Source organism: Trichosurus vulpecula, chromosome 8, assembly GCF_011100635.1.
Source record: "Trichosurus vulpecula isolate mTriVul1 chromosome 8, mTriVul1.pri, whole genome shotgun sequence".
Lineage (NCBI taxonomy): Eukaryota > Metazoa > Chordata > Mammalia > Diprotodontia > Phalangeridae > Trichosurus > Trichosurus vulpecula.
In genome coordinates this window covers 80,200,818-80,227,829 of record NC_050580.1, presented here as the reverse complement: position 1 = coordinate 80,227,829, position 27,012 = coordinate 80,200,818, and the positions used below count along the sequence as shown (strand labels likewise).

General features: G+C 41.0%; 1 protein-coding gene across 50 annotated transcripts in view; it reads right to left on the bottom strand.

Annotated features, from left to right (window-relative positions):
- SORBS1 (sorbin and SH3 domain containing 1) overlaps positions 1 to 27,012 on the bottom strand; it is a 304,222-nt gene that overhangs the window by 8,031 nt on the left and 269,179 nt on the right. For 31 of the 50 annotated variants that reach the window (XM_036735337.1, XM_036735348.1, XM_036735343.1 and 28 more), the window contains 7 exons: positions 26,851 to 26,936; positions 22,529 to 22,696; positions 19,375 to 19,421; positions 15,723 to 15,837; positions 15,462 to 15,587; positions 14,154 to 14,345; positions 11,372 to 12,139 (listed from right to left, as the gene is read on the bottom strand). In XM_036735337.1, coding sequence (XP_036591232.1) covers positions 11,372 to 12,139; positions 14,154 to 14,345; positions 15,462 to 15,587; positions 15,723 to 15,837; positions 19,375 to 19,421; positions 22,529 to 22,696; positions 26,851 to 26,936 — 1,502 coding nt within the window. The remainder of the gene's footprint in view (positions 1 to 11,371; positions 12,140 to 14,153; positions 14,346 to 15,461; positions 15,588 to 15,722; positions 15,838 to 19,374; positions 19,422 to 22,528; positions 22,697 to 26,850; positions 26,937 to 27,012) is intronic. The other 19 variants (XM_036735356.1, XM_036735357.1, XM_036735359.1 and 16 more) reach the window with 1 other exon arrangement.

Below are 27,012 nucleotides of genomic sequence, written 5' to 3'. Positions count from 1 at the left end.
GGGTAGTGGTATGGAATAGTCAGCAAAAATGGGCTCAGATAATCTGCTAAATGCCAATTAGATGAGTAATGATAGCAACAACTGTCGTTTATAGAGGGCTTTAAAGTTTACAAAGCACTTTGCATACATTTTCCCCCAACTGGGCTTCATGGCAACTGTGAGATGGTTACTACAGTTAAAAGGAAGGAGACAAATCAGGTTCTGACACATTCAGACTCCAGCAAACTTTTACTCTAAACCTAAAAATCTTGTCTCCTATGAGATTGTTTTTAAAGAAGTAAATCTCTTTTCTCCCCATCAGAGAGTGACTCCAGACTTTATTCAGAGGAATGTAGGATCACCGCTTTAGAGATGGTGGGGAATTTACAGGTCATTTAGTCCATTGTTCTCCCCTCCTCACCCCATGTTTTGCAGATGAGGAAAATTAGGCCTATAATGCTTAAATGATTTGTTGAAGGTCATATAGCTAGGTAATAGTAGAGTACAGACTTGAACCCAAATCTTCTGACGGGAAATATTTATCCTTTTCCACTCCACGGAAACAATGTAGAACTAAACTGAACTGATAACAAAACCGCTACTGCTGACAACAGAACAACTCAACAGGCCCTCGAGACAAAGCAAACAAAAACAGGAAGCACGCAGTGTCTGGTAAAGGACTGATTCCAGGGTATTCCTGACGTTAATTAGTAGGAAGCATCAAAGTAACTACACAGTTGCATAGCAATGGGGTAAGTTTTCAATACACACCATGCCTAGTTCTTAGATGCTTTTATTCAAACTCGGCCATGAGCGCATCTAGACACCCAAAGGTGCCCTGTCTACATTTATTCATATGTGTGTAGACATTGCTATAAAACAGGCATCTTCATCCCACCCTGTCCCCATATATAGCGATCAGATACATGCTGTTAGAGACCTCCAGGCAAAACAGGGGATTAACTTTTATATCAGAAATACAAAATCATAAGAGAGAGCCCAAGCTCATCTGGTTTAAACTGTTCTCGACCCGATGGCTTCTCTATGCATCAGAAACCCTTTGCAGTGATGGTCAATGATGTATTACCATGATGGTCAATGATGGCTTCCTAACAACCAATGGAAATCTTTCTCTCTCTCTCTCTCTCTCTCTCTCTCTCTCTCTCTCTCTCTCTCTCCCTCAGAAGTGTGATCATGTGCTTAAATAACCGGACTGATATCTTCATGAAGACATACAGGCAGACCATGCAAGTTGGCTCAAAGGTTGGGCATGATCCCTTGGAGGCTGAATTGGTCCTGCCTCCAACTTTGGGGCCTAACTTTGAATATCACCTCCATGGCAAAAGGGAAAAGGGCAAGGAAAGTTGGGCCCAGGGAAATAAGATTCTATGAAAGGGCACCATGTAGTTATGACCTCACAAAATGGAAAAAAGAAACGTTTAGTGGTATCTGGAACATCCAATAAGGGGAGCCGTCCCCAGGAGCATTTTTATATACATCAGAGAAAATTGTAACAACACATCTCATTGCTACAATTTTAGAACTGACTGCATGTGACTACAAATCTTCCTTCATCTCTTGCCACTACTATATCCAGTAAAAACAATTTATCATGTTTTATTCAACACATTTATTCAATTCAACAAGTGTTCATTAAGCACCCATTATATGCAGAACACTATATTAGATCAGGAGAAATATAAGTTTTAGAGCAGATACTGTTCACTACTCCAATTTATAGAGGTGTTAATGATATGACATACGTACAAATAACAGTGATACAAAGACATAGTGTATGCATTTCATAGCCCTAAAATTAAATATAAATGACAACTTAGGGAGCTTCTAAGGAAGTATAGGTGAGGCAAACAAAGCATTGATCTTCTATTACTATCATATGCTAGCTGTGAGAGACAGCAGAAATGTAGCTAGCAACTCTGATGCCCAGGTCAAGCAACATAAGATAAGTCAACTTTGTAATTTATGATTTTTCCAATGAGGTGGGATGGGAGGGAGAGAAAATAAATTTTAATTCATTGAAAAAATTTTAAATGGCTAAAAATAAATTTTAACTCTGCAATTAAAAAAATAATACAAGGATTAAGACTCATTCAATTGGGCAGGAGGGGATATTAATTACTACAGTTGGCTTCCTACAACAGGAATTATTGTGTTCAGTTTTTGCCCCTTCTAAATTCTGGCATAGTCTCAGTTACCTGGCACCCAAAACTGATTAGTATCAATATCAACAAAATTATCTTTATTAATGTGATGGAACGGTATGCATGCTGGGCAGGAGACAAGAAATGTGGATTCTAGTCTAAGTGGCTGATGACCTTGAACAAGAACCATTCTGGGCTTCAAGCTTCTCATGTGATAAAGTAATACCTATTCTGCTTCTCTCACAGGATCTTTACCAGGATCAAATAACGTAATGCACATGAAGGGGCCAGGTCTAGGCCTGAGATTTCATTGGTATAGGGAAGTCCTAGATGAAGAAACTCCTTCTACCAATGCAGGTTGGCATCTCCTCTGCAACATAAAGTCTTAGAGAGTTGCCTGGAGCACTGAGATGTTGCTTGATTTGCCCACGGTCACAGGGTCTGGTGTCACACACAAATACAAGGTATCACTTATTTGGAAGGACCAGAGACATACAACAGGCTTTATTAAGATGCATGCAAAAACAAAGTATCCTCATCTGGTTAGCAGGGGTACAATAACAGTGAGGACTGTGCCTTGCCCCTAGTCAGGGATTTGGACATACTGTCTCTATAATAGCCTTGACACGTGCTCACAAAATCTCTGCCTTGTGAATTGCTGTTGGGGGTCTTGAGGCCACTGCTATGTCACCATTGGCCATTGCAGGCCTGTCAAGCGGGCCTATGCTGGGCCTGTTTACTGGGTTAGCTGCTTCCATTACTCAGGTGTCTGCTGCCTTTAACCCAATGTCTGGGGGCTCCTGCTATAGGTTTGGGCTGCTCTCTTTACACATGGTTCCATTGCTCTATAAGAAGGTATTTTAAAATGCACCACCACCACTATAGAAAATCATAATCACCTCCATGTCTAAGATTAAGTCTGTAAGATGATGAAGAGGATAGAGCACCGGACCTGGCATCAGGAAGTTCAAATCCAGGCTCTGAAATGTATTAGCTACGTGACCCTGGGCAAGTGACTTAACCTCTGTCTAACTTGGTTTTGGCATCTGTAAAACGGGAACGATAGTAGCACCTACCTCTCAGGGTTGTTGTGAGGCTCAAATGAGAGATCTGTAAAGCACTTTGCAAACCTTAAAGTACTGTGTATGTGTCAGCTATTTATTGTTATTATTATACCAGATTGCTTTCTTTTGAGCAGAAACCCCTCTGAGATATGAACACTTCCTTTCCCCCCCACCCATGTTAGCTACCTTGCACTAGGGTTTAATGTACTTTGTTCGCTCTGCTTCAGATGACTTCTTCAAGTTACCGAGGTCATTTTGAAATCTGATCCTGTTTGCTAAAGGACCGCTCATTCCTCCTCCCCCTGGTGTCCCAATAGGGTGCTCCAAGCCTGATGAGCACACTTTCTATTCTACACATTTCTGGGTGTGTTCCAACAACTCAAAGCCAAAAACACAATGCAAACAACAGGGAGTCATGAGGAGGTATGACCAGAAAGAGAAACTTAGAAACTTGCCTTCCCCTTGGCTCTAGAAGTACTCTAGAAACAGCATTCTTTCCTTGCTTGGGGATCTCCTATCCTTCCTCTGTAGATTTCTCTGCCTCTCTCTTTGAATATCCCCGTTTCTTTCTCTTTTCTTCCCTCTAAAAATCCTTTGCTCTTAAGCCTTTGGAACACAATCTTCCTGACAATTCCACCCACCTGGATCTCAGTTTCCTCATCAGCAAAAAGAGTGAATTGGGCTACAGGATCTCTAAATTGACCTTCTATAAGCCTATGAATACAGAGGAAATGAGATGGTATTTGACGGTTAGTTATAATCTCAGGGCTGGATCCCTTTGGGTTCATATCAGTATAAATTGGGCCAAAGACTCAGCCCTGTCCCTTCTGGGAATCTTCTTGGATCACTGAATTAGAAGATAACAAGCTGGAAAAGACCTTAGAGGGGAACTAATTCAAACTCCTCATTTTAAAGATGAGGAACCAAGCTCAGAAGTGAAATGACTTTCCTACAGTCACATAGATATTAAGTTTCTATATCATGCCAGTCTCATAGGTCTTTCTAGAACCCCTGCCAACAAATGAAAAAACCCTACAGATTAGCTTGAGCTCTAAATAGAAGCTCAGTGGTTACTGAATGATAATAAAGTAACTGTTTCCAAGACTGTACTTTCCTTTAACTTCTTAATTAATTTATTCCTCACTATTCTGAAGCTGAGATGGCTCTAAAAAGGTCCTAAAGTCCTTGGCTAGAATCCACCTGTTCTTGGGATGATGAAAGCTCAAATCACTGACCGTCTTGCTGCATTCGGTTCATAACCTCAACCTATAGAATTTTCCATTTTAAACCCTGGAACCCTTCTCAAGTCAAGAGGAAAGATAAAGTTGACTTTTCTATAATTCAACATTTTTTCATCTATGATGATTCATCCAGCCTTATTTCTACTACCCTCCTTCTTGCTACCCTCCCTCAAACCTAGGTTTGTCATATCTTCAACTTGGCCATCTTCCTCACCCACTCTATCCAATTGGTCGTCAAGTCTTGTTAATTACACTGCCATGACATCTCTCATACCTGCCTCCTCTCCACTCACAGGCTCACCACCCAATTCTGACCTGTATCACCTCTTGCCTGCTCTATTGCAGTGGCCTCCAATTGGATTCCTGACTCCCAATCTTTCCCCTCTGCAATCCAGGTGCCAAAATCATTTTCCTAAAGCATCTGTCACTCCCCTGCTCTCAAAGAAGCTCTTCATTGCCCTTAGGATAAAATACAAACTCCTCAGTTTAGCACTGAATGCCCTTCAGGATTGGCTCTACCTTTCCAGATTTTTCACAATCATTCCTTTCATGAACTCTACATTCCAATCAAATTGGTTGACTTGTTGTCCCCTGCATTCAAGATCCCATGTCCCAGCTTGGTATATTTGACTGGGCTATCCTGTGTGCCAGGAATTCAGTCTCCTCCTCTGCATCTCATAGAATCCTTTCCTTGCTACAGTGTTTATTAAGTTAGGTACCAACTCCAATAGCAAAACCTTTCCTCATTGCTCCTCTTTGTATGCTCTCCTTTCTAAAATGATCTTAGATTTGTTTATCTCTGTAAATGCTACATCTCTTGCAGAATGTAAACTCCCTGAAGGTAGAAGCTGTTTTTCATGTCTTTGTATCCAAGCACCTAGAACCGTACCTAACACATAGTAGGTTTTCTTCATAACCGCTCATCAAATTGAATTCTTTAGTTAAACATCTATGTGCAAAACCCTAGGCTAGACATCTAGGGGGTGAGGACACAGAGGAGAATAAAATTTAGTCCCTGCCCTCACAGAACACATGATTTGATAGAGAATCTTCTTGGGCTTCCATCCTCATTGCTTTGAAATACTTGCAGACTTTTTTTTTTAATTTTGTTTTTCAGTGTGAAAACTACAACAAAAGTATTCTAAATACTTCATAGTTTCAGTCTTTTGTGCGTCATCTATTCATCATTCTCACTGGCTGAAAGGAAAATGTTTTCTTCAGTTACTTGTGGTTTAATGATATTTTCCCATGTGCCTTTGCTCCCCAATTTGCATCCTATTGTTCTCTCCTCTTTTCCCAATTTCACACCTCAATGCATGCACTGTTCACTGAAACTCATCTTTTTGTGGACTAACCTTGCTTCCAAAGTTGGGGGGATTCTCATTCATACTCTCTCTGTTGAATTCTTTGTTCAGCCAGCTCAGTTGCTGCTTTCCTACCCTTCTTAAGCCCAGAAAGAGGTTTATTTCTTTGAAGAATATCCAGTTTTTCTGGATTCTTTCACTGCTTAAACTTCCTTCCCTCAGGCCCCTGGCTAAAGTTTCCCCGAAGCTTACAGAAGCTGGCTTTCTGGAGATTAATGATCTTTGTTTTGCTGGCTTCCCTCTTTCCTTCCTTTAGAATCTTAAGAGCCTTCTATTTCTTCCCCCCCCCCTCCATGTTCTTTCTATGTTTATTTGTTTTGTCTTGCTTATAGAGACTCCTAAAGGATGGAAGCTATGAGTCTGACTAATGCTCTGTAATTGCACAGTGCTTTATAGTCAACGGAAGCTCAGTGGTCATTGGACTACGATAATGGGACTGCTTCCAAGACTGCCCTTCCCTTTAACTTCCTAATTAATTTATTCCTCTCCTGTTTGCAGCCAGAATGGCCTCTTAATTCTTTCCAAGAACGTATTTGCTAGTTCTGACCTGCTATATTACTTTTTTGAGCTGATGCAAGAATTGGGCAGTCAAAACTTCCCTTCAGAGAAGACACAAGCCCCCCACTTTGGAGGTCTATAATAGACTCCACCTCCCTGCCATCTCAACCATAAGATCATTTCTTGTTCCCTCCTCTCAAATGAAATCACAGACATTGTTTCTAGTTACTAGAATATTAAAGCTAGAAGGGGCTTTAGAGGTCATCTAGACCCTTCATCTTACAGATGGGGAAACTGAGGCTCAAAGAGGTGAAACATTTTGTACAAATCATATATCTAATTAGAGGCAGAGCCAGGACTAGAACCCACATCTTCTGCTTCTCCACTTATCATTCTTTCCAATGACCACTATCTTCCTTTAAGAACTAGATCTGCTGTTAAGAGAAAATTTAGATCTCAAAATGAAACAAAAAAGTATTTTAGACATCATAAAACTAATCGATCAAGCTAATCAGGGAGGGCAGCTAGGTGGTGCAGTGGAGAGAGTACCAGCCCTGGAGTCAGGAGGACCCAAGTTCAAATCCAGCATCAGACACCTACTAGCTTGTGTGACCCTGGGCAAGTCACTGAACCCTGATTTTCTCCCCAAAACAAACAAAACAAAAAAAAATCAAGATAATTAGGGAAAAGTGAAAAGCCTTCCTGAAAAATTGCCCACATATCTGTGCAGTTCTGTATGAAGACAGGATGATGAGAGGAAGGAAATTTTAGGTTTGTTTCTATATGTGCAGGTTGAAAATCTGATTCTTAAAGGTCAAAATGGCTTTCAGGAATATAATAATAATTATTATAATATCTCACATTGATTTAGGGATTTTGAGATTCGCAAGGTCCTTTCACACATGATCTCATTTGTCACTCTCACCTCCACCCCTTCTAATTTTAGAGCCATAATTAAATCAGCTCCGCCCATTGCTTCTGGACAAGGTGTGATCAGTCTACTTTGTTCTGGCTCCACTTAGCATCCTTGTAACCTTCCAAAGCACTCCCCTTACATGTGTTTCCTCCCCAATAGCCCCTTGAGGTAAAGGCTGTCTTTACTTCTGTTTTTTTGTACCCCACCATTTTTTTTTTGAGGCAGCTAGGTGGCTCAGTGGATAGCATGATGGGCCTGGAGTCAGGAAGACCTGAATTCAAATCTAGCCTTTTAGCCATGTGACCCTGGGCAAGTTACTTAACCTGTTTGCCTTAATCCACTGGAGAAGGAAATGGCAAACCACTCTAGTATCTTTACCAAGAAAACCCCATAAACAGTATAGGTGTGCTATGGTCCATGGGGTCACAGTGTTGGACATGACTGAACAACAACCCTCTAATTTTGCATAGTGCATGGCACACAGTAAGTACTTAAATGCTTTTTTTATTCATTCAGTCAGTCAGTTGGTGATCCTTATTATCACCCAGATGAAAAAACTGAGGCTCAAAGAGTTTGAGTTACTTGCCTAAAGTTACACACCTAAAAAAATGTCTGAGGTAAGATTAAAGTCCAGGTCTTCCAGACCCCGAGTCACCTCCCTGCTCTACCCACTACAGCAAGCTGCTTCTCCATGAATGACTGAGGAAATATTCAATAAATATTTGTTGGAGGGATGAGTATAAACTTTACAGATTTTTTTTTCATCCTTTCTCACCTATGACTTGCCAAACCAAAGTGGCTGTATTCAACCTTAAAGCAAAATAGTTTGTTTCAGCATCACAGAAAAAAAGAGGCTCAGTTAGAAATCTGATTGTTGCATCAACTGTTACAGAATAAAACGGGAGCATGAACTATAACTAGTAATCTTGGTGCCTTGGGCAGACAGTACAAAACTCAACCCCAAAATCAATTTTGTAATCTGTGATATGAGAAAAAACATGAATAAGTAATGAAGAGAAATTCAGCTGGATGGGAGGGGAAACCCTGACACACTGAAATAGTGAAAGAAACTGAGACACTAGAATATCTCAAGGCAGCTAGGGTAGTGGGCAACCCACTTTCTGTTAGCCTCCTATAGCAAATTATCTTGCTAACATGGTGTTAATCTCTGCTGTTTATATGTTATCAAAGGAGTGCATGTGCTATAAAACTATATAAATATAACATTTCAAATTGCATACTTTAAAAATCATTATTAAAATGTTTTACATCCTGTAAATTTCAAGGTCCTAGGACCAACCTCCAATTGCCCTGCCCTAGTTTTGGCCCTGGGTCACCCCCCCATGTCCTGACAGTTGAATAGTAGAGTCTGTGGGTCATTTCCATTGAAGGCTTCTTGGACTTGGGGTTTGAGCACTCTTAAAGTGCACAAGTAGAAGAAAAGTTATTTTGAAAGAATTTAATTGTCATCGTTCTAGGTTCTAGCCTATCCCTAGAAGAGTTTATAGTCACACATAGTGAGCAAATGTCTGAAACATTGAAAAACCATCACAATCTAGCTCCATTCTATCTTTCCAGGCCAATTACATGTTGCTGCCTTTGACAAATGTTATACAACCAAAATGGCCAACTCATTGTTCCCTGTACTTGGTAAATCTCTAGCTTCCTTGCCTTTACATATGCAGGCCTCATGCCTAAAACATCCTCCTTTCACCTCATGCCCTCCCCCCGCCCAAGACTCAGCTCCAATGGCCCTTCCCTTCAAGACTTGGCTCAAATGCCCCTTCTCTTCAAGGGCTTTTCTGATTCCCCCAGTTATATCCTGGGTTTCTTAGCTGTGACCACTTTGAATCTGTGATCTCCCCCTACCCAGTAGAATATAAACTGCCTGAAGGCAGACAGAGACTTTTATATTCATATCCTCTTTGCCTAGTACTGTGCCTGGCACACAGTAGGTGCTTAATTAATGTTGCTGATTGATTGATAGCAAGAGCTTAATAATTTGTTGAATTGAACTAGGAAGTGAGTAGAGAAAAGTCTATTTTCAGAGATAGCTCTGAAAGTACATCTCGAATCACGACCAATGGTGATCCAGGGCACCCTCATCTGGTACCCTTAGACCAGAGAGAAGTTCTTAACCTGGAATCTGAACTTAAAAAAAAAATATTTTGATAGTGGTCTTTCCATAGAATTGGTTTCCCTTGTAGTCCTACATATTTCATTTAATACATTTCAAAGTGTTACTCTGAGAAGGGGTCCATAGTTTTCACCGGATTGTAAGAGGCATCCGAGATGCACACACAAAAGTAAAGAACCCATACTCTAAGCAGTGGAGGTCTGATGAGAGCAGTAAGTGGCAGGACAGAGGAGGAAGCTAGCTAGGAACAGTCTTTTTCCAGAAAGCCAGTGTAATCTCCTGTGTGTTCTAAACATCTCTTATACCCAAAAAGGAAGCTAGCTAGGAGCAAGCTCTTTCCAGATGGCCAGTGGAATCTCCAGTGTGTTCTAAACATCTCTTACACCCAGAAAGGAAGCTAGCTAGGAGCAAGCTCTTTCCAGATGGCCAGTGGAATCTCCAGTGTGTTCTAAACATCTCTTAGGCCCAGATCAAATTCATTATGCACACCTCAAAATCCACTTAATGCAGAACACCTCACACCCATCCCTGGGCTTCTACACCTGTCTGTCCTTATCATGGCCTAATATTTTGCCATGATGATGCATCCTAATCTTGACCTGGAAAAACTACTTCCTGTCCCAGGAATTTATCAGGGCTCCAGTGGATTGGCTTGGGGGCTTCCTCCAGAGAGCTTCTGATTGGCTTTGGATAGTGTTCTCCACAAGAGGTCAAGAACTGACATTCATTTCCTCTAGGATCCTCCAGCCCAGAAGAGATGCCCTTCAGGACAGCTAACCCATCAGACCAAATCTCCAGGCACATAGCCAGCAGGGCTGCCTCAGAGTGTGGTTGGGCTGCTGTGATGAGACAGTAACATGGAGATTATTATTATCTCCATCTTGTAGGTGAGTAAAACACGATCATACAACTATTACATGTCTGAGGCAAGACTCAAAATCAGGCTATTCTGATTCCAAGTCCAGTGCTCCATGCCAGGGAACCAGGAGCCCTTGGAGCAGGAAACTGTTTGCTGCTTCCTCATAAAAACACTGAGCAAATGAAACGTATTTCACTCAACTTTCTCACCAAAACATAGATTTAAGGTTGGGAAGGGATTGTAGGGGCATATAGTCCAATTGTCTCATTTTATAGTTGAGGATACAGAGACTCTAGGGCAGCTAGGTGGCACAGTGGATTGAGCACTAGGCTTGGACTCAGGAAGACTCACCTTCCTGAGTTCAAATCTGGCCTCACACACTTACTAGTTGTGTGATCCTGGGCAAGTCATTTAACCCAATTACCTCAGTTCCTCATCTGTAAAATGGGCTGGAAAAGGAAATGGCAAACCACTCCAACATCTTTACCAAGAAAACCCCGAATGGGGTCATGAACAGTTGGACACAACTGAACAACAACAATACTGAGACTCTAAGAAATTAAGTGACGTGTCTATGGTCACACAAGTATGAAAAGGCAGACACAGAATTTGAAGTCAGATCCCCAACTCAAAAACCAGCATTCTTTCCATTTACATGTCCATCAAATATTATGGAGTTCCATAAACAAAGTGCATTTTTTTCAAACTAAAAGAAATGATTAGTGTTTTCAGCTGCATTAATTAGCCAGTGTGCTGAACTGTATCTAGGAAGGCATCCTCTTGGGTTTTGCTTCATAGCACAAATGCACAGCCACACGCAGAGGGAGAAAGCTTTCCTGCTGGCCTTTCCTATTATGCTTAATGGGCACCACGTGGAGTTCCATCTCCTAAATGACTCACCAGAGACAAAAACATAAAATACTTGTAAACTCACAGCATTCTCATGCCCTAAAATCTAAACATGCCAGGGGACAGTACTCCCACTCCTGGCTTGGGCCTCTTCACCTGATACAAAGAACTAGTCCAATCCTTACTATCAGCTTGTTGGATGCCCCACACTTCCATATTTGGGGGACAAGCAGGACAGCCACATGTGGACAAATGGCAAGCTTAGGTTTCCACACCCACACAAAACCATGCTGCTGGCCTACCTGTCTCACACCATTCTGATTCTCTTTCGGGTCAGCGAACTTGGCCCCTGCACTGGTATCTCTTTGCCCAGCCTCATTTCTGTGAATAGGGCTGAGAAGATGTTGGCAGGATTGGCTTCCCCCAAGGGTGTTATCACAAAGTCTCTGTTCTGTGCTCATACATTTGACCAGGTCTGATGGCTTCAAGCAGCTCTTCTTAGAGATCTTGGATCCATCGGGGTAGTATTCACCTGCCTCTTTATTAGGCTTCCTTGAACACTGTCTGTTTTCTTCTTGCCACTGTTGGAACTTGGCTTGATTGCTAATGGCATCACTAAGCTCAGAGATAACACTATTGGAGTTCCCAAGCAGTGGCTGGGAGAAGGTATCCCATTTAACACTGGGGGATGGTGAGGACATGATATTCTCTTCATTAGACTGAAGGGTAGCACTGACATTGTGAATGGTGGAAGATGGTCTGTGAGGGTTAGGGGGGAATGGAGAAACCAAAAGGCTTGGGCTAGAGCGATCTGAAAGACTAGAATGGGGACGGCTTACTGAAAGGGTAGGACTGGCCAAGGCTGAGGAAGTAAAGTATTCAGTGTTACAAAGAGAGGTCTCTGGCAGAGGGGGCAATGGTGGGGTCACAGCTGGAGTACTTCTGCCTGGAACCCCTACAGTCAGGGAGATCCACTCAGAGGTGATGGCATGCATCTCAGGAGACAATACCTGACGTGAATAAGGCAGATATTGGGGTGCTGGGGAGTGGTACTTGCCATGACTTGGAAACTTAAGAGGAAACAAAAAGAGAAAGAGAAAGAAAGGAAGAAATAAGCAAAATAAAAGAAAAAAGGTATCAGATTTTAGAACACAAAAAACCCCTAGATAACTCCCAAGAGTACCGAAAAAGAAATGAAATGGAAAGACAAGCAGAACACACACCATTGTTCAAAAAGGAAATTCTATTTGGAGCAAGGATGGACGAGATATGGACGTAGGGACTGCAGTACTGGCCCTGTGGGTATGTAATCAGAAAGGAAATGCCGAGGCTGATGTCTACCAAGGGCTCTGTGTGTATGTGTCTGTGTTAGGGGTGGGTTAGAGTGATAAGGAGAAGTATCACGGAGTTTAGGGAAAAACTCATAATACTAGCCCCCTAATTTGGAGACAGTTTCAAACACCACAGTGAAAGCCTTTCATTTCCCCACAGACCCACCCACCCAAAATTCACTTCTGTAAATGAGACTCTTAAGATTAGGATAACAATGTTCTAGGCCAACGATCTAGAATTTTAAGACCAAAGATGTGAATTCTAAGGAACCTGACTTTTATCAGCCCACTATTTTCAAAACTTCTTGCCTGGGCCTCCATATCCATAAAGGAGTTCCATCTTTGTTTAGTACATTCTTTGGGCAGAGAGGTATAGTGCAAAGGGCGCTGAATTTAAGAAAACTCGGGCTCAGTTTATAGCTCTGCTATTTACTGGCCGTGTGATTATGGGCCATCTTTGAGGTTCAGTTTCCTTCTCTATAAAATGGGGATAGCAATACTTGCTTAGCCTACCTCACAGACTGATTGTCAGGATCAAATGAGTTAATGTACGCAAAGTGATTTGTAAATCTTGAAGCACCAGGGACGTGTATGATATTATTAAGATCGTTAATATTATTCTTTTTTACTTATCATTATTGGATATTTATTTCCCCTAACAGAGGGAGTCCTAAATGAGTCTTCCGGAGGGTCATCGGCAGTCATCTTATCCTCTAAGAGTTTCTCACAGAGGTTTATGCAACAGTGGAATCTAACAGAATTACCTGAATTATTACAAAGCTTCCTAAAAGACTTTACAACCAAGCAGGAAATAGCAGGGGGCCCCACTGTGAAGAAGACTTATTAGAATTATTCCCTTGAGCTTATCGGTGAGCCCAAGGGCAAGGGGGAGGCCTTTTAAGCATATGAGGAAAACAGAATAAAAGCAAGGATGTCTTTCTCAGTTAATTCTGCTACGGTGCCCCTCTTAAAAATCCCCTCCTTCCTCCTGTTTAACATGCACACTATAATCTAAGTCATGACAATGAATTATCGCTATGGTTACTCTCTCAGTCTGACTCTTAGTCTTCTTGGAACTCAAGGTCTTGGGTTATACCTCTGCTTTGGAATAGTGTAGTGTATTCCAAGTGAACTTGATTGAATTAGTACAATCAGTAAAAACAGCCTCTCCTCCATAGAGGCAAGGATGGCCAAGTAGAGTCGCTCCAAATTCCTCTAGATAAAAATGATCCCTGTAGTACACCTCAGAGAATTCTATACCAACACTGCTCCTCATACTAAACTCACTCAGGCCATTAAGGAAAGAAGCCACATTAGAGGTGGTATTTGTGACAGCATTGATTAGAAATGTGAGCTCCTTTCATATGGGATACTTCAGAGTCAAAGAGCTGGATTAAGGAATGAGCTGAGCTGACTCATTGATTTCAATCTGATTTGATCTCTAGTGGACCCTTTAAAACTTCCAAAGGCTTATCTCATCCTCTAGCTATGCAAGCTTAATCACAGATATTCATTCACAAGCAAACCATCCCATCCCTCACACTCCTGGCAATTTTAAAGCTTTTTGGAGGAGGCTGGAAAAAGAATAACCATGCATAAAATTAAACAGATAAAATACTCATAGTTCACATATGAATTGCTTCAGACAAACCTGCTTACAGCACTCAGGGATTGGCCCCAAGGTAGCTGTGTGAACCACAATGGAAGACTTGTCCTACAAAGTACAGAAACTGATCAGGAGAAATGTAGATACCTGGGGAGAAGCGGTTGTACTGCGATTTGGAGACGAATATGGCAGATCAATGTAATCAACTGGATTTTTCAACAGAGGTCGCTTGATCACATCCACGTATGTAATGGGAAAGATGCCTTGTCGTGTGGTACCACAGATTCGACCTTCATACCAGTTCTCATCAACCTGTCGAATTAACGTGATCCTCTCTCCCTGGAAACAAATAGTAGGTATAGCTCTGGTATCAAAATTCCATTGACCTTTAGGACTGACCAATCCATACCAAGACCCCTCCCACAGGCATCTATTCTGGGCTACCTCCTCAGGCTCAGATAGCTGTCTCCCTTCTGGAGAGAAGCAAAACACAGTCACCAATTAGGGGAGTTTAAACCCAAGGTTGCCTGGAAGGGAGATAGATGTCTAAACTATCTTTTTAAACACTATTGGAGAGTGAAGAGATGATGTTGCCAACTAACTCTACTTATTTTAATTACCCCCCAAAAAGGAATTTACTAGATCTACTGTATGAATTTAAATGACAAGATACAGCTCTTTCCCTTAGGTGTTATAGTGGACAGAGCTCTGGGCTTGGAGTTAGGAACTCGTAAATTCAAATCTTGCCTCAGACATTTATTAGCCGTGGGACTGTGAGCAAGTGACTCAACCTTTCAGCCTCAGTTTCTTCACCTGTAAAATGAGGGTGATAATAAAAGCCACCTCACAGGGTTGTCATGTGTACTAAATGAGCTAATATGTGAAGCACTTTACAAACCTAAAGCATTATATTAATGCTAGCTTTTGTTGTTTTTTATTATTTGCACAGGTGGGGGACTATGGTTGTGGAACATTACACATACTCTCAGACTTGGCTGATGTGTTGGATAATTTTGCTCAACTGCTTTCTACCCCACCCCACCCAACCCCCCAACTTCTTTGTTACAAGGGATAGTTTGCTGTGTAGGAGAGGTAGAAGGAATATGTTTGGGAATGAAAGATTTGTAAAAACAAAAGACATCGATGTTTAAAAAGGAGATCTGGCTTCCTTGAAAAAGGAGAGTTTACGAATAAACATGAGCTTTACAGAAGGCTATTTGAGACTCCCAGGCTCCAGATATATGACATTAATAATTTGCAAATAATGGCCATGCCACTAGGCTAGAGTTTATGTTGAGGTTTCCTGAGCTTTGAGAAACACCCATAACTCAATCTATATAACTATATTGTGTTTAGGAAGCTCCAAAGGTCTCTCATAGTGCAATGCCAGTTTCCTCATTGAGATAGCACTACCCAAGAGATCCTGAAGTATCTCAGAGGGAAGGACAGTCTTACCTTTCTGAAGGACATCTCCACTTGGGTGTCTCCATTGAAGTTAAACTTAGCCACAGCATCTCCATATTCTAAAACTTGTATTGGTGCTATCTTTTTGGGTTGTGCCTTCTCTGCTGGTGGAAGAAGCTGAGAGAAAGGAAAGAAAAACCAGGGAAAACAAGGAAGGATGGAGGGAGGGGAGATCCACAATGCAGGCTGGCAAGAAAGAGTGTTTTCAGAGTGAGCAGTATTTTATCTCAGAAAGGGAAGGAGGGGAGATACCTCTATGTATGTCCTTGGAAAGATCCCCACACGGCCATGATGTTCTCCTTCATACCAGTTCTGATCAATCTGCTTATAAATGTAAACAATATCTCCTTTCTGCAGAGGAAGCTCTCTGTCAACAGAGCACGACAAGGGGATTATTGCAAGCATTTTGCGACATTCAAAAATGAAGAGGCTTTATTACTTTAGACAGAGGGGCTGCTGGTAAAAATGTAAACTGACAGTACAATGTCTACCTAGTTCACATGAAGAACACCATTGCATAGAAAGAACAATATTCTTTGCATTTTTCAAAGGGCCCAGTATAAGATGAGTGTAACAGTTTATATTTATTTAGCTCTTTAGGGCTGGTCTCTACATACAACATTCCATTTGGTTCTCTCAACAACCTCATGGAGGAAGTGCTATTATTATCCTTACTTTACAGAGGGGAATATGAAGCTCAGAAAGGTCACTTGACCCCTTGTCCTTACTGTTTGAAGTGGGACTTGAACCCAGGTTTTCCTCACCCCAAGGCCCATACTCCATTCAAAAAGCCAAGATTCCTCTCTTGATGCACTCTCACACCACCAGTGGGAAAATGCTTTGCATTCTCAGAGGCTTCCATAGCCAGCAAATGGTCACTAATGACCAGCACTTTTGGTTGTAAATTGTTTTCCCAACCTATCTCATCACCTGTATGCTGCATCTGATTTCACTGGATGCTCCCTAATGTTAGGATACACAAAAGGGTAGAATGTTAAGGCTAGAAGGAATTTAGATCTGATCATTAAGTCCTGGCCCCTCAACTAACAGGGCATGAGGCTGAGGCCCAGAGAGATAAATCGATTTGCTTAAATTCACACAGTATTAATGGTAGAGCTGGAATGAGATCCTGCATCTCCCGATTTCTGGTGCTCTTTTCTCTGTACCCCATAAGTCTGTCAGCAGCATATGAACTTAATGACCAAAACTCTCTTTTGGGACCCCATTCCTAACTAACCAGTTGCACGGAGCAAGGCTTCTTTGAATTTCTCTGGGTTACACTTTCCTCATCTCTCAAAGGGTGGGAGACATCATGGAGAGGGATGAGGGAGTCTCTGAATCTAAGATTTAAGCTGAATATATTGTGTTTTGTAGTCATTTATACTGTTAGAGGTGGTATGGTATGGTGAAAAAAGAATTCACTTAGGAGTCGGGAGACTTCTCTATTCCTGGTCTAGCCAATAATATGCTCTATGACCTTCGGGAAGTCACAGATTCAGAGACTGTTCTATCTGGGACACACATCACAGATTGGCTGCAGAGTATAGTCAATCAGTCACTAAAGATTTATTAAGCATCTACTACATGTCAAGCACTATGCCAAGGCACTAAGGATACAAATAAAGGCAAAAGACAGTCCCTGCCCTCAAGGACCTTACAATCTGATGGGGCAGACAACACGAAAACAAGCTCCTTCAGGGCAGGGAATTTGTTTTTTTTCTGCATACCTAGTACAGTGCCTGGTGCATAAGTACTTAATAAACACTTTTTGGTTGTTTGGTTGATTTAGCCCAATTTCATTATTTTGCAGATCAGAGAATCAGAGACTTAGAGCGAAGTGGGAACTTAGAATTCAGTGAGCTGAACCTCTTCATTTTATGGATGATGAAACTCAGGCCCGTTGAAGTTAGGTGACCTGTCCAAGGTCCCACAGTTGGTGGGTGAGAGAATTAGGCTTGGAGTCTCCTAACTTCTGGTTCAGCATTTTCTTTTCTTACTGCCCCATGCTGCCTTAACTACTCCATACCTCAGTTTCCACTTCTATAAAATGAGGATGAGAAGTATATTACAAATACCTCATAGGGTTATCTTAAACAGGAAAGCATTTAAAAATTTTTTAAAATCATAGCTTTAGACCCAGAGGAGACCTTAGAAGATAGAAGTGTGATATAAATTGAAGATTATTATTTTATTAACTCAATAAATTTTATAGTTTTTCAATTTGAAGAAAAAAATCATATAAGTATCAAGCTTAAATATTTATTTATACCATCTGTGTCTTGGCCACCCTCATTAGCAATAAAATTATAATTAATTTCATAAAACATTAGCCTCAGAAAGAAGCTTATCAATATTATATGGCAATGCTCTCATTTTTTCTTTTCTTTTTTTTTTGGAGGGGGCAAGGCAAGGCAATTGGGGTTAAGTGACTTGCCCAAGGTCACACAGCTAGTTAAGTGTGTCAAGTGTCTGAGGTTGGATTTGAACTCAGGTCCTCCTGATTCCAGGGTCGGTGCTCTACTCACTGTGCCACCCAGCTACCCCAATGCTCTCATTTTTTAAATGAGAAAGCTGAAGCTCGAGGAAATTGAGTAGATTATTCAAAATCACATGACCATTAATGGCAAACATGGGACAATGAAGTTCTCCCAACTCCTAGGTCCATACACTTTCCGCTGCCTTTTAATTCAGGCAGTGAGAAAAGGCAAGTCTATATTCTTTATATTTTTTCTTTCCCATTTCTACCATTTCTTCTTCCTTCTAGTGGAAAAGGGGTTTCCCTTTTCCACTAGGGAAAGGGGGTTGACAGTAGAATACAAGTGAGCCCCCCACTACCAGACCTATTCATATTTAAGGTCACAAGTGGTGTGAGTACACGGGGGCTTCAGTGAGTGTTGGAGGGAGCCAGGACCATGGCTCTTTGTATCGAACTAAACATTCTCCAGGACCTAATGAGGGAACAGGGTGGGGAGGCTCTGTGTCTCAGAGCAGTAACTAGGGTAGGGAGACCAGAGCTTTGCTGTAGGACCCTGAAATTTGGAGGCCTCTGACAACACTTTTACATAGCCAAGAAGAATCATTAGATAAATATGAAGCTAGCGTTGGCAATCTTCCCTGCCATGGCTGGACCTCAGGTGAATTTCCCCAAGGTCTTCTTGCTCTGTTCCTTCATTCCTAACTGAATTATTCTGAATGCCAAGATTGCAAGTTATAGCTCTCAGATTTCCTGCAGTTCTCCAAATGTGGGTTCACATTAGTGGTAGGCAGAATAAAAGTATGCATTTCAACTTTAGTGACCATCCCAAACTTTATGCTCTATCTGAATTTATCATCAGAAATAAAACTATTGAGGACGATCTTTCCAGGGTCCTCTTTATGGCAGAGATCTTAGGATCATGTGTTCCAAGACTCTAGAAAAAGTACTAAACTGAAGCCAAAAGAGCTAGATCCAAGACTCAAGACTCAGATTGTATACTTACTAACTCTGTGACCTTGAGTGGGTCATTTCCCAACTCTGAGCCTGTTTTCTTCTCTGTAAAATGAGGATAATATTTGCACTACACACTTTACAGAATTGTAAAAAGAGCAAGATTTTGTAAAGTGTTTTGTAACTAGAAAATAGTATATAGAACTGAGCTATAATAATTACTACTACTACTACTATTATTATTGTTAATAGTAGTCACAATAATGGTAATATGAATACAACCCCTTGTATGTGTAGTCCGTACTCTCTTGGCTACTTTGCACTAGGAGGATTTTTTTGACCAAACTGCTTTGCCCAGCCAATCCATCTGGTCATCTAACATATCCTCCTCCAGCATGGGAAGGTATGCCTTACAGACAATGTGCTACCTGTAATAGGGAGATGGAACGGTTGACAGCCACGTCCGGTTAAACTTACTTTAACGTCTGAGCTTTAAAGTCAAATTTGGCTCTGGCAGGTCTCATCTAAACACAAGAGACAATAACAAATTAAAATGGTGATTTTCTTAAAAGAGAAGAAAAGCCCAAATGTTTGTGACTTTCCTGAAAGCAAAGCAGAAAAAAAATGCACCCTAGCTATTTCCTTAAAAAGCAGAAATCTGGGCAACATTCCAGCCATCTGACCCTCTGAGCAGATGCTTGTTTCTATGTTCAGTGATCTTGTACATGCATGAGACATTCCAAGTGGGAACACCATATTTGGAGGAAATAGATTATGAAAGTTTAAAGATAAAGCTGGTACCTGAAAGTAGATTTATAACTTGACTATTTCTAGTTGATGCAGCTAGACCCAAGCCACCCAGGAATCCTGGGTCCGCTATTCTTCACTCTTAATATTCCCTTTCTTGGGCCTCTCATCAAATTATCTGACTTTCATCATGATGTACAAGTGGGTGACACCCACCCCCAACTTTATCTCTAGCTTTGACCTTATCTCTCGTCACTTTTGAGCATTTCTTGTAGTCTATAGGATGCCTTAGCTTCATTCAACAGACACTTATTAAGGCCCTGGTCATGGACCAGGAACCATGGCTCTCTCCATATCATACCCTACATGTCTCTATTTTCAGTTACAATGAGAGAGGTGCATACAAAGTTCTGTCAAAAATAGAATTCATCATCTCCCTCAGCTCCCATAACTATTAATAATGTCACCCTCCTCCCCGCCCCAACATATAACTTTGAGGTGATTCTCTATTTTCTCTAGCCCGTACCTTGCTCATTCAGTCTTGCCATCAAGTCATACTAACACTTCCTCCAAAACGTCTCGTCTTAGTTTGGTAGGTTCACAGATATAGAGCTGGAAGGGCCTTTAGAAGCCATTTTAATTGAACCCCTCTGTTTTACAGATGAGAAAATAGAAGCCAAAGGGAGTTAAATGGCTTGCCTGTGGTCACACAGTGAAGTAGTGGCAGGATCAGGTTAAGAACTCAAGGTCTCTTAACTCCTAGTCAAATGTCATTTCTAACACATGTAAATATCAGAGGAGGGATCTGAAGCCAGGTCTCCCAATTCTGTCTACTTTGCCATGCTACATCTCAGAGCTGACCCTCTGCATTTCCACAGTTACAACCTTTTGTGACCTGACTCCTGCCCTTCTTCATTTCAATCTATCCTACACATAGGAACAGAAACATTTCAATCAAATTATTTCTCTTCTTGGAATTGTACAGGGACTCCCACTTAGCTCTCATTTCAAATCCAAACTCCTGACTATGGGTTTAAGACTGTTCAGTAATACTCTTGACCCTTCTCATAACTGCCTTCATCTCATAGTATACGTACTGACTTCTAGAATCACAGAATGTTAGAGCTGAAAGAGATCTCAAGGATCATGTAGTCTAACCTTTTTATTTTACAAAAGAAGCAATTTGCCCAAGATTACACAGTACATTAAAGGCAGAGTCAAGAACTAAACCCAGATCTCCTAACTCTCTATTGAGTGTCATCTCTCAACCAGGCAAACCTATTTGCTGTCCCCTGCATAAGCTTCCCTCTCTGGACAGCCTTTCTACTCCCCAATCTGACTGATGCTAATAAATCTTTAAAGGTGGCTTCACTAAATAAGCACATACACATGTTAATTTCTCTGTCCAAGCCCTCCAACTGGCTCCTGCAGCTATGACCAACTTAAGAAACCCACCAGAGGGGAATTAGAGGTGTTTACATGAGGAGTTGAGTCTTTCCTCCTCCAAAATAGGGGCAGGAAATATTCAGGTGGGAAAATAAATGAGGGTAGAAAAGTCTGCTCAAGACTAGCCTACAGGAAGCCTTTTTTGGTTATGTGAATGTATGTATATTGTCATTAGAACAGGCTTGTAGATTGAAACATCCTCGCTTCACAAAAGTAGGTTTTTAAAAAAATCCCTCTCTAGAATATTCATCAACCTGGAGGCCAAAACTGGTTCTTCTGCAGCTGAGTAGCATGGCAGCTATCCCCTCTTCTGCCTCTAGGCATGGGCCCTTTAATGAGTCAGCCACATTTTCTACATCATCCATCTTCCTTCTCTCCTCTTCCACTTAATTTCATTTTACATCCATCACTTTGACATCCTCTTTCTTGGTGCCCTCCTCAACTTCTTCCCATCATTCCCACTTCCCTTATCCCTTTATTTCCTTCCTTTTTCCATCCTTTCTTCCCTCTATGGTATCCCTTATCCTTCATTCATTTTATTTCATATCTTCATGGTGATGTATCTGTTCCTAACAGGATGTCATCAGTACTCCCAACAACATGGATACAGTAACTCACCTTGAAAGATCCTTCCCCCCACCCCTCCCCAATCAAACTTGTAGAATCACTTCTGCCATCAATAGTTTTTGAATGAAAACCAGTCATCTTTGGCAGGGCTATTTGAGAGTCATGGAGCATGGTTACATAGAATTGAATCATTTAGTGTTTGGAAGGCTACGAGATCTCCATAAAATCACCTTAAAGAGATTTTCCTCCACTGTCTCTTCTATAAGGATTAAATCTTGCTGCCTTCGAGATTTTAGGTATTTTAGGAACCAATCAACCATGCAAACCATTTTCCAGAGTTGTTAACTACTCTCTGGATCTGTCCCAACTCTTTGATGAATTCTACAGTTTGGCAATTTAAATGCAAGAAGATATTCAGGGCAATTCTTGAATTCTCCAGATAATTTTCTATAGCATAGCCCTGCCCAAGTTTCACTGGACCATCTGATCGAAGGCACAAATTACAAATGGCCAAACTAGAAGATATTCACACATCGAGATCAACAAGACATACAGATTCTAAGCAGAATGCAGGGACAAAACAATACCATAGCGATATGATGCAGGACTGGGCTTGTAAAGACAGCTGATGCTTAAAGGCATGCATTGAAGGGTGCACCAGCAGATCTCAGCAAGGCATGCTTTAACATACACAGCCCGCAACGTCATAGAGACTGCTTCCATTGACCAGCCATGAGAGAGCCAAAGCAAGCCTAAATAAAGCCAGTATGAAAGATGCTGCTTGAAGAACTAATGTTGGCCTATAGGGCAACATGGTGGGAGGCAAATACGGCTTTGGGTCAAGCAGCAAACAGAGGTAACTCCAACAGACCTCTAACCCAGATTTCCTCTTTGCTGTATCGTCTACATTTAGGAGGTCCCCAAACCGCTCATTAGTGATAAACTGATGGTGGGTTGGAATAACACCCGTGTGCCGTCTAGCTGCAATATCAGCTTCTTCTTGTTCACGCTTAAGTCGTCTCTGGTCCGCTAAAAGTTTCTGCCATGAAATTGCATAAAATGGACAATGAAATATCCGGTCCTGGGAATTTGAAAACTTCTAAGAAAAACAACTGAGGAAAAAGAGGCTGTGGAAACCTATCTGGCTAGTATAGTGGATTCAAACTTAGCTGATCTTGAAGAAACCTGATAAAGCTAACCAGCTAATGAAATCTAATTCATTTGTAATGTAAAACAAAATGAAAAGAAATCCCATCAACAAAAGCAAAATTGCTGGAAGGCTTTGCTCTCTATCAAGACCAGAGGTGTCAAAAACAGCCCATAAGCCATACTGCAACCTACATCACTCCTGACTGCAGCTGGACCCAGATTAAAATGTAGTTGGGCAATATTTTTTAAAATAAACAAAAAATGTAATAGAACATAAATAATGTTCACATGCGGTTTTCTAAGTCAACATGCAGCCCAGAGGCATCCTTATGTATGGTTTGGTGGTCCCCATTTCTATCTGAGTTTGACACCACTGATCCAGACACAAAATAAGGGAAATATAAAAGGGATCTAAATGAGATAGAATGTTCTACAAGTGTAATTAACAACAACAACAACACAATAACAACAATATTGCTTTTGCTTATACAGGTGGCATTCCAGACCTACGTCAATAGAACATGAGTTTTGAGTCATTTTTCCAGAACTAGGAATGAGTTTATACCTAACCGTCCAAACTTTTCATGCTCTTTTGTACGATGACTAGCTAGGGCTTATCAGAAGATCTGAGGTCATATGACAACAGAGCAACATTTACCAGCACAGAGAAGGATAAAACTGTTGACCTTGGTCTTATAAAGCATTGTGTTTACCCAGGCAACCAACTAAAACATGATACCATCATGTTATGGGTTGTACAGATGCCATGCTAATATTGTCTATTTCACTTTTAGTGCTTTCTTTTCCTTTGTCAAAGCAAGCCCCATGACATCAAATAGAAGTCAAACTCGGGGCCTGCCATGTGCCAGGCAAGATGTCACCCACTGAATGATTCATCCTAACACTTCACTACTTCAAGGGTCTTTGATTTCACGGGTGTGTGGGCTTTCCCCCAACATAGATTGCAACCCTTCAAGGTCTTAATAGATGATCTTTGAGAGTTTTTGTAGCTGAAAAAATTCTTCGGCTGGCAGCTGATCAAGTGATTAACAAGACTCTCTAGCTTGAGTTAGGTTGGTCCTCAGAGGACAGGTATATAGTCTATTACTGGACCTGGACCTAAAGCCTTTCCCACTTGGTATGACCTTCTAGGTTTTGTTCTCCACTGGTGTAGTCTTTGAAAGACCAGGGTTATCTCACTGCCATGAGGCAGCACTGGAGAAGGACTGACCACAGTATCAGATAGCATAAGGGTTGGTCCCAATGAATGCCTCTTCAGAAGTGACTGTAGTATTCAAATTGACACTGCATATTCCCATTGGACTGGAGCCAATTATCATATTTTTCATAATTATAAAAGCAACCACTTCATGGGATTCACTATTTGCACTAATCAGGACCTAACTATATCACTGCCACTTAGATGGGATGAGATTTAATTTGTTATAACCGTACAGGCCCTGTTGCTCTCATACTTTAATGCTCCGAAACCAAAATCTGATGATAAAGATGAAATCTTGGTTACAGTGCATAAGGTTCAAGACAAATAAAGCTACTGTTCCGTAAGGGAAGGAAGGAGCACTGGATCTGAACTCAGAAGATAAAGTTTACAGGTCCAGTTCTTTTTCTTTCTAGGAATTAGAATATAAGCTCCTTGTGGGCAAGGCTTATTTCACCTTTTGTAATTCATCCCTAGCACCTAGCACAGAGCCTGACATAGAGCAGGTGCTTAATAGTCCTTGTTAAAGGATAGCTTGATTGATATTTGCATGACGTGGCCCTTGGGCACAGCATGTAACTTTTCTGAACCTCAGTTTCCTCATCTGTAAAGTGGGGTTAATAATATTTACACTACCTATACCTCACAGGATTCTCACAAAGATTAAATAAGATAAGCACTTTGGAAACTGTAAGGCTAATCATAAAGGCCAGCTGTCACTAGATTATAAGCTTCTTAAGAGCAGGGACTGTCTTTTTCCTTTCTTCATACCCCCAGGGCTTAGTGAAGTGCCTGGCACATAGTAGGTGCTTAATAACTGCTCATTAACCAACTGACTGACTATTGCTGTTCTTATTATTCTGCGTCCTGGTGGATGGTCCATTATAACATCATACTAATCAGATCGCTACAGATTCTCTGATGCAGGTTACACTACACAACAAATACATTTTCATGGTCTCTGTTCATGTAGATATGACACATTATAAGTCCTTTATCATGAATCTTTTGTATTGTGCCTGGAAAAAGGAAGAAGAGAACCAAGTTGTAATTGAATTCTTTGTATTTCTTATTTCCTGCCCAAAATTCACATGTACTTAGCCCTTTAAGAACAAAACACCCAAATTTCCAAACCACCCATCAAAATAAAACAATATTTCTTAAAAGCTTCAGTTTTTTTGAAAGAAGAAAGGGATAGTAATCATATGTACATATGAATCTACCTATCTGTCCTACTGAATTAAAAGCAATTCCTTTACTTAAGTTGTCAATAGCAGACTTTCCTATCAAGACTGTGACTTTTAGTGGTATGCTCATTACAACAAAGTTCTATTACAGCAAAATTCCTTGAAGGTCCCATGCACTTCTTGACCATGAGAGGATACTGGTTTCACATGAATAGAAGTACTTTCGATTACACTCTCAGCAAAGTAAAAATTCTTATTCCTGTGAGATACATAATTAACAAGAGTCTTAATTACAGAACAAACTGGTTTTTGCTCCATGTTCCTGAATATTATGTGCTTGTTTTTGTGTGTCAAATTTTCTGACACTCTTGCTAAGGTAGTTCAAGCAGTCTGCTTGTCTTCTATCCACTAATTTATCAAAAGGCAAAATATTCAATCTGTTGTTATGGCATTATCTTGGCAATTCTTGAAGACAGGAAGGGACCTAAGAAATCATCCACTTCTTCCAATTCAGGTCATATCATCACCTGTAGCTTGGCCTTAAGACTGTTGCTTGAGGCTCTAAGAGTTTATATGATTTAGCCAAAGAAACACGGCTAGTATGTGCCATAGGCAGATTTTGAAGCCAGGCTTTCTTGGTACCAAGGCTGGCTCTCTATTCACTAAAGTAAACCACACCACCCCTTACGTCCTAATTTACAGATAAGGATACTGATGAGGATACTGAGGGAGGTCAGGCGCTACTCTCAACACATTCTTAAGTGTGTACTTACAGTTTTGTGCAAATGCTTTCATCATATTTGTGGGTCAACTGCTGGTCTATCATCTTAGCCATGCTGTTACAATGGCAAGTAAAAACCAGAGCAACCACAGCAGTAGACCATCTGACTGGTGGTAAGCACAGATGAGATCACCTTTACCTCTCACCCAATAATTTCTCCCTTATTAGACAGCTGCAGTAATTTTACCTGGCAGTCATCTTATGCTGACTCACCACTATGAACCACTCAGCAATCATCTGCTTTCCAAAACCCTTTGCCCCATTCTCAGCAGTAATGTTATTTACAAATTCTTAGATGGGCCAAAGTGAAAAGTGCCAGGCATCTCTTTTTCCCCATCTCTTACTTAAGTTTGCTATAATGTAGGCATATTTTCTCTGCTGGGTTACAGGTTATCTTCCCAAGCTAGTTTATTTTTGTTGTTAATATTGCTTCCTTTTTATATACCAGGCCTCTAAACACAGGAATGGGGAAAGACAAATAAATGGATTACACTTAGCATGTTCCCCTCACGTTCTCCCATGGGAAACCATGGAGAAAGGGAGGTCTAGAAGGATTCTTCTTCATAATTTTTATAACCTAAATCTGCATTTAGGACTGAACGCCAATATTTTCTATTATGTCACAGCTATGAATAGAGTCATCTTAATATTTCCACTTTTTGGAGAGAAGTTATTTACCCTAAGTTACATATAAAGTATGGAGGTAGGGCTCACTGGCAACATTGAAATCCCATCTGTACTTTGAAATAGAATTACTTTTGTAGGCAAAGATAAGCTGGTACAGAATCTGCCAAGTACTTGGTATCTTTTTCCATTTTTACCTCAGAAAAGCTTTGAGACTTTAGGAAGGGACTAACCTCTTTGTCATCATGACGCCTTCGAATAAAGTCTTCAGTACTTTCCAAGTATTCAGCTGGGGTGAAGTGCCGAGGTGATTCTGAATCTTCAAAACAATATAGCAGACAGAGTTAAAACACACAGAGATTGTTTTCCAAAAACCCAGGCAGGGGCAAACATTT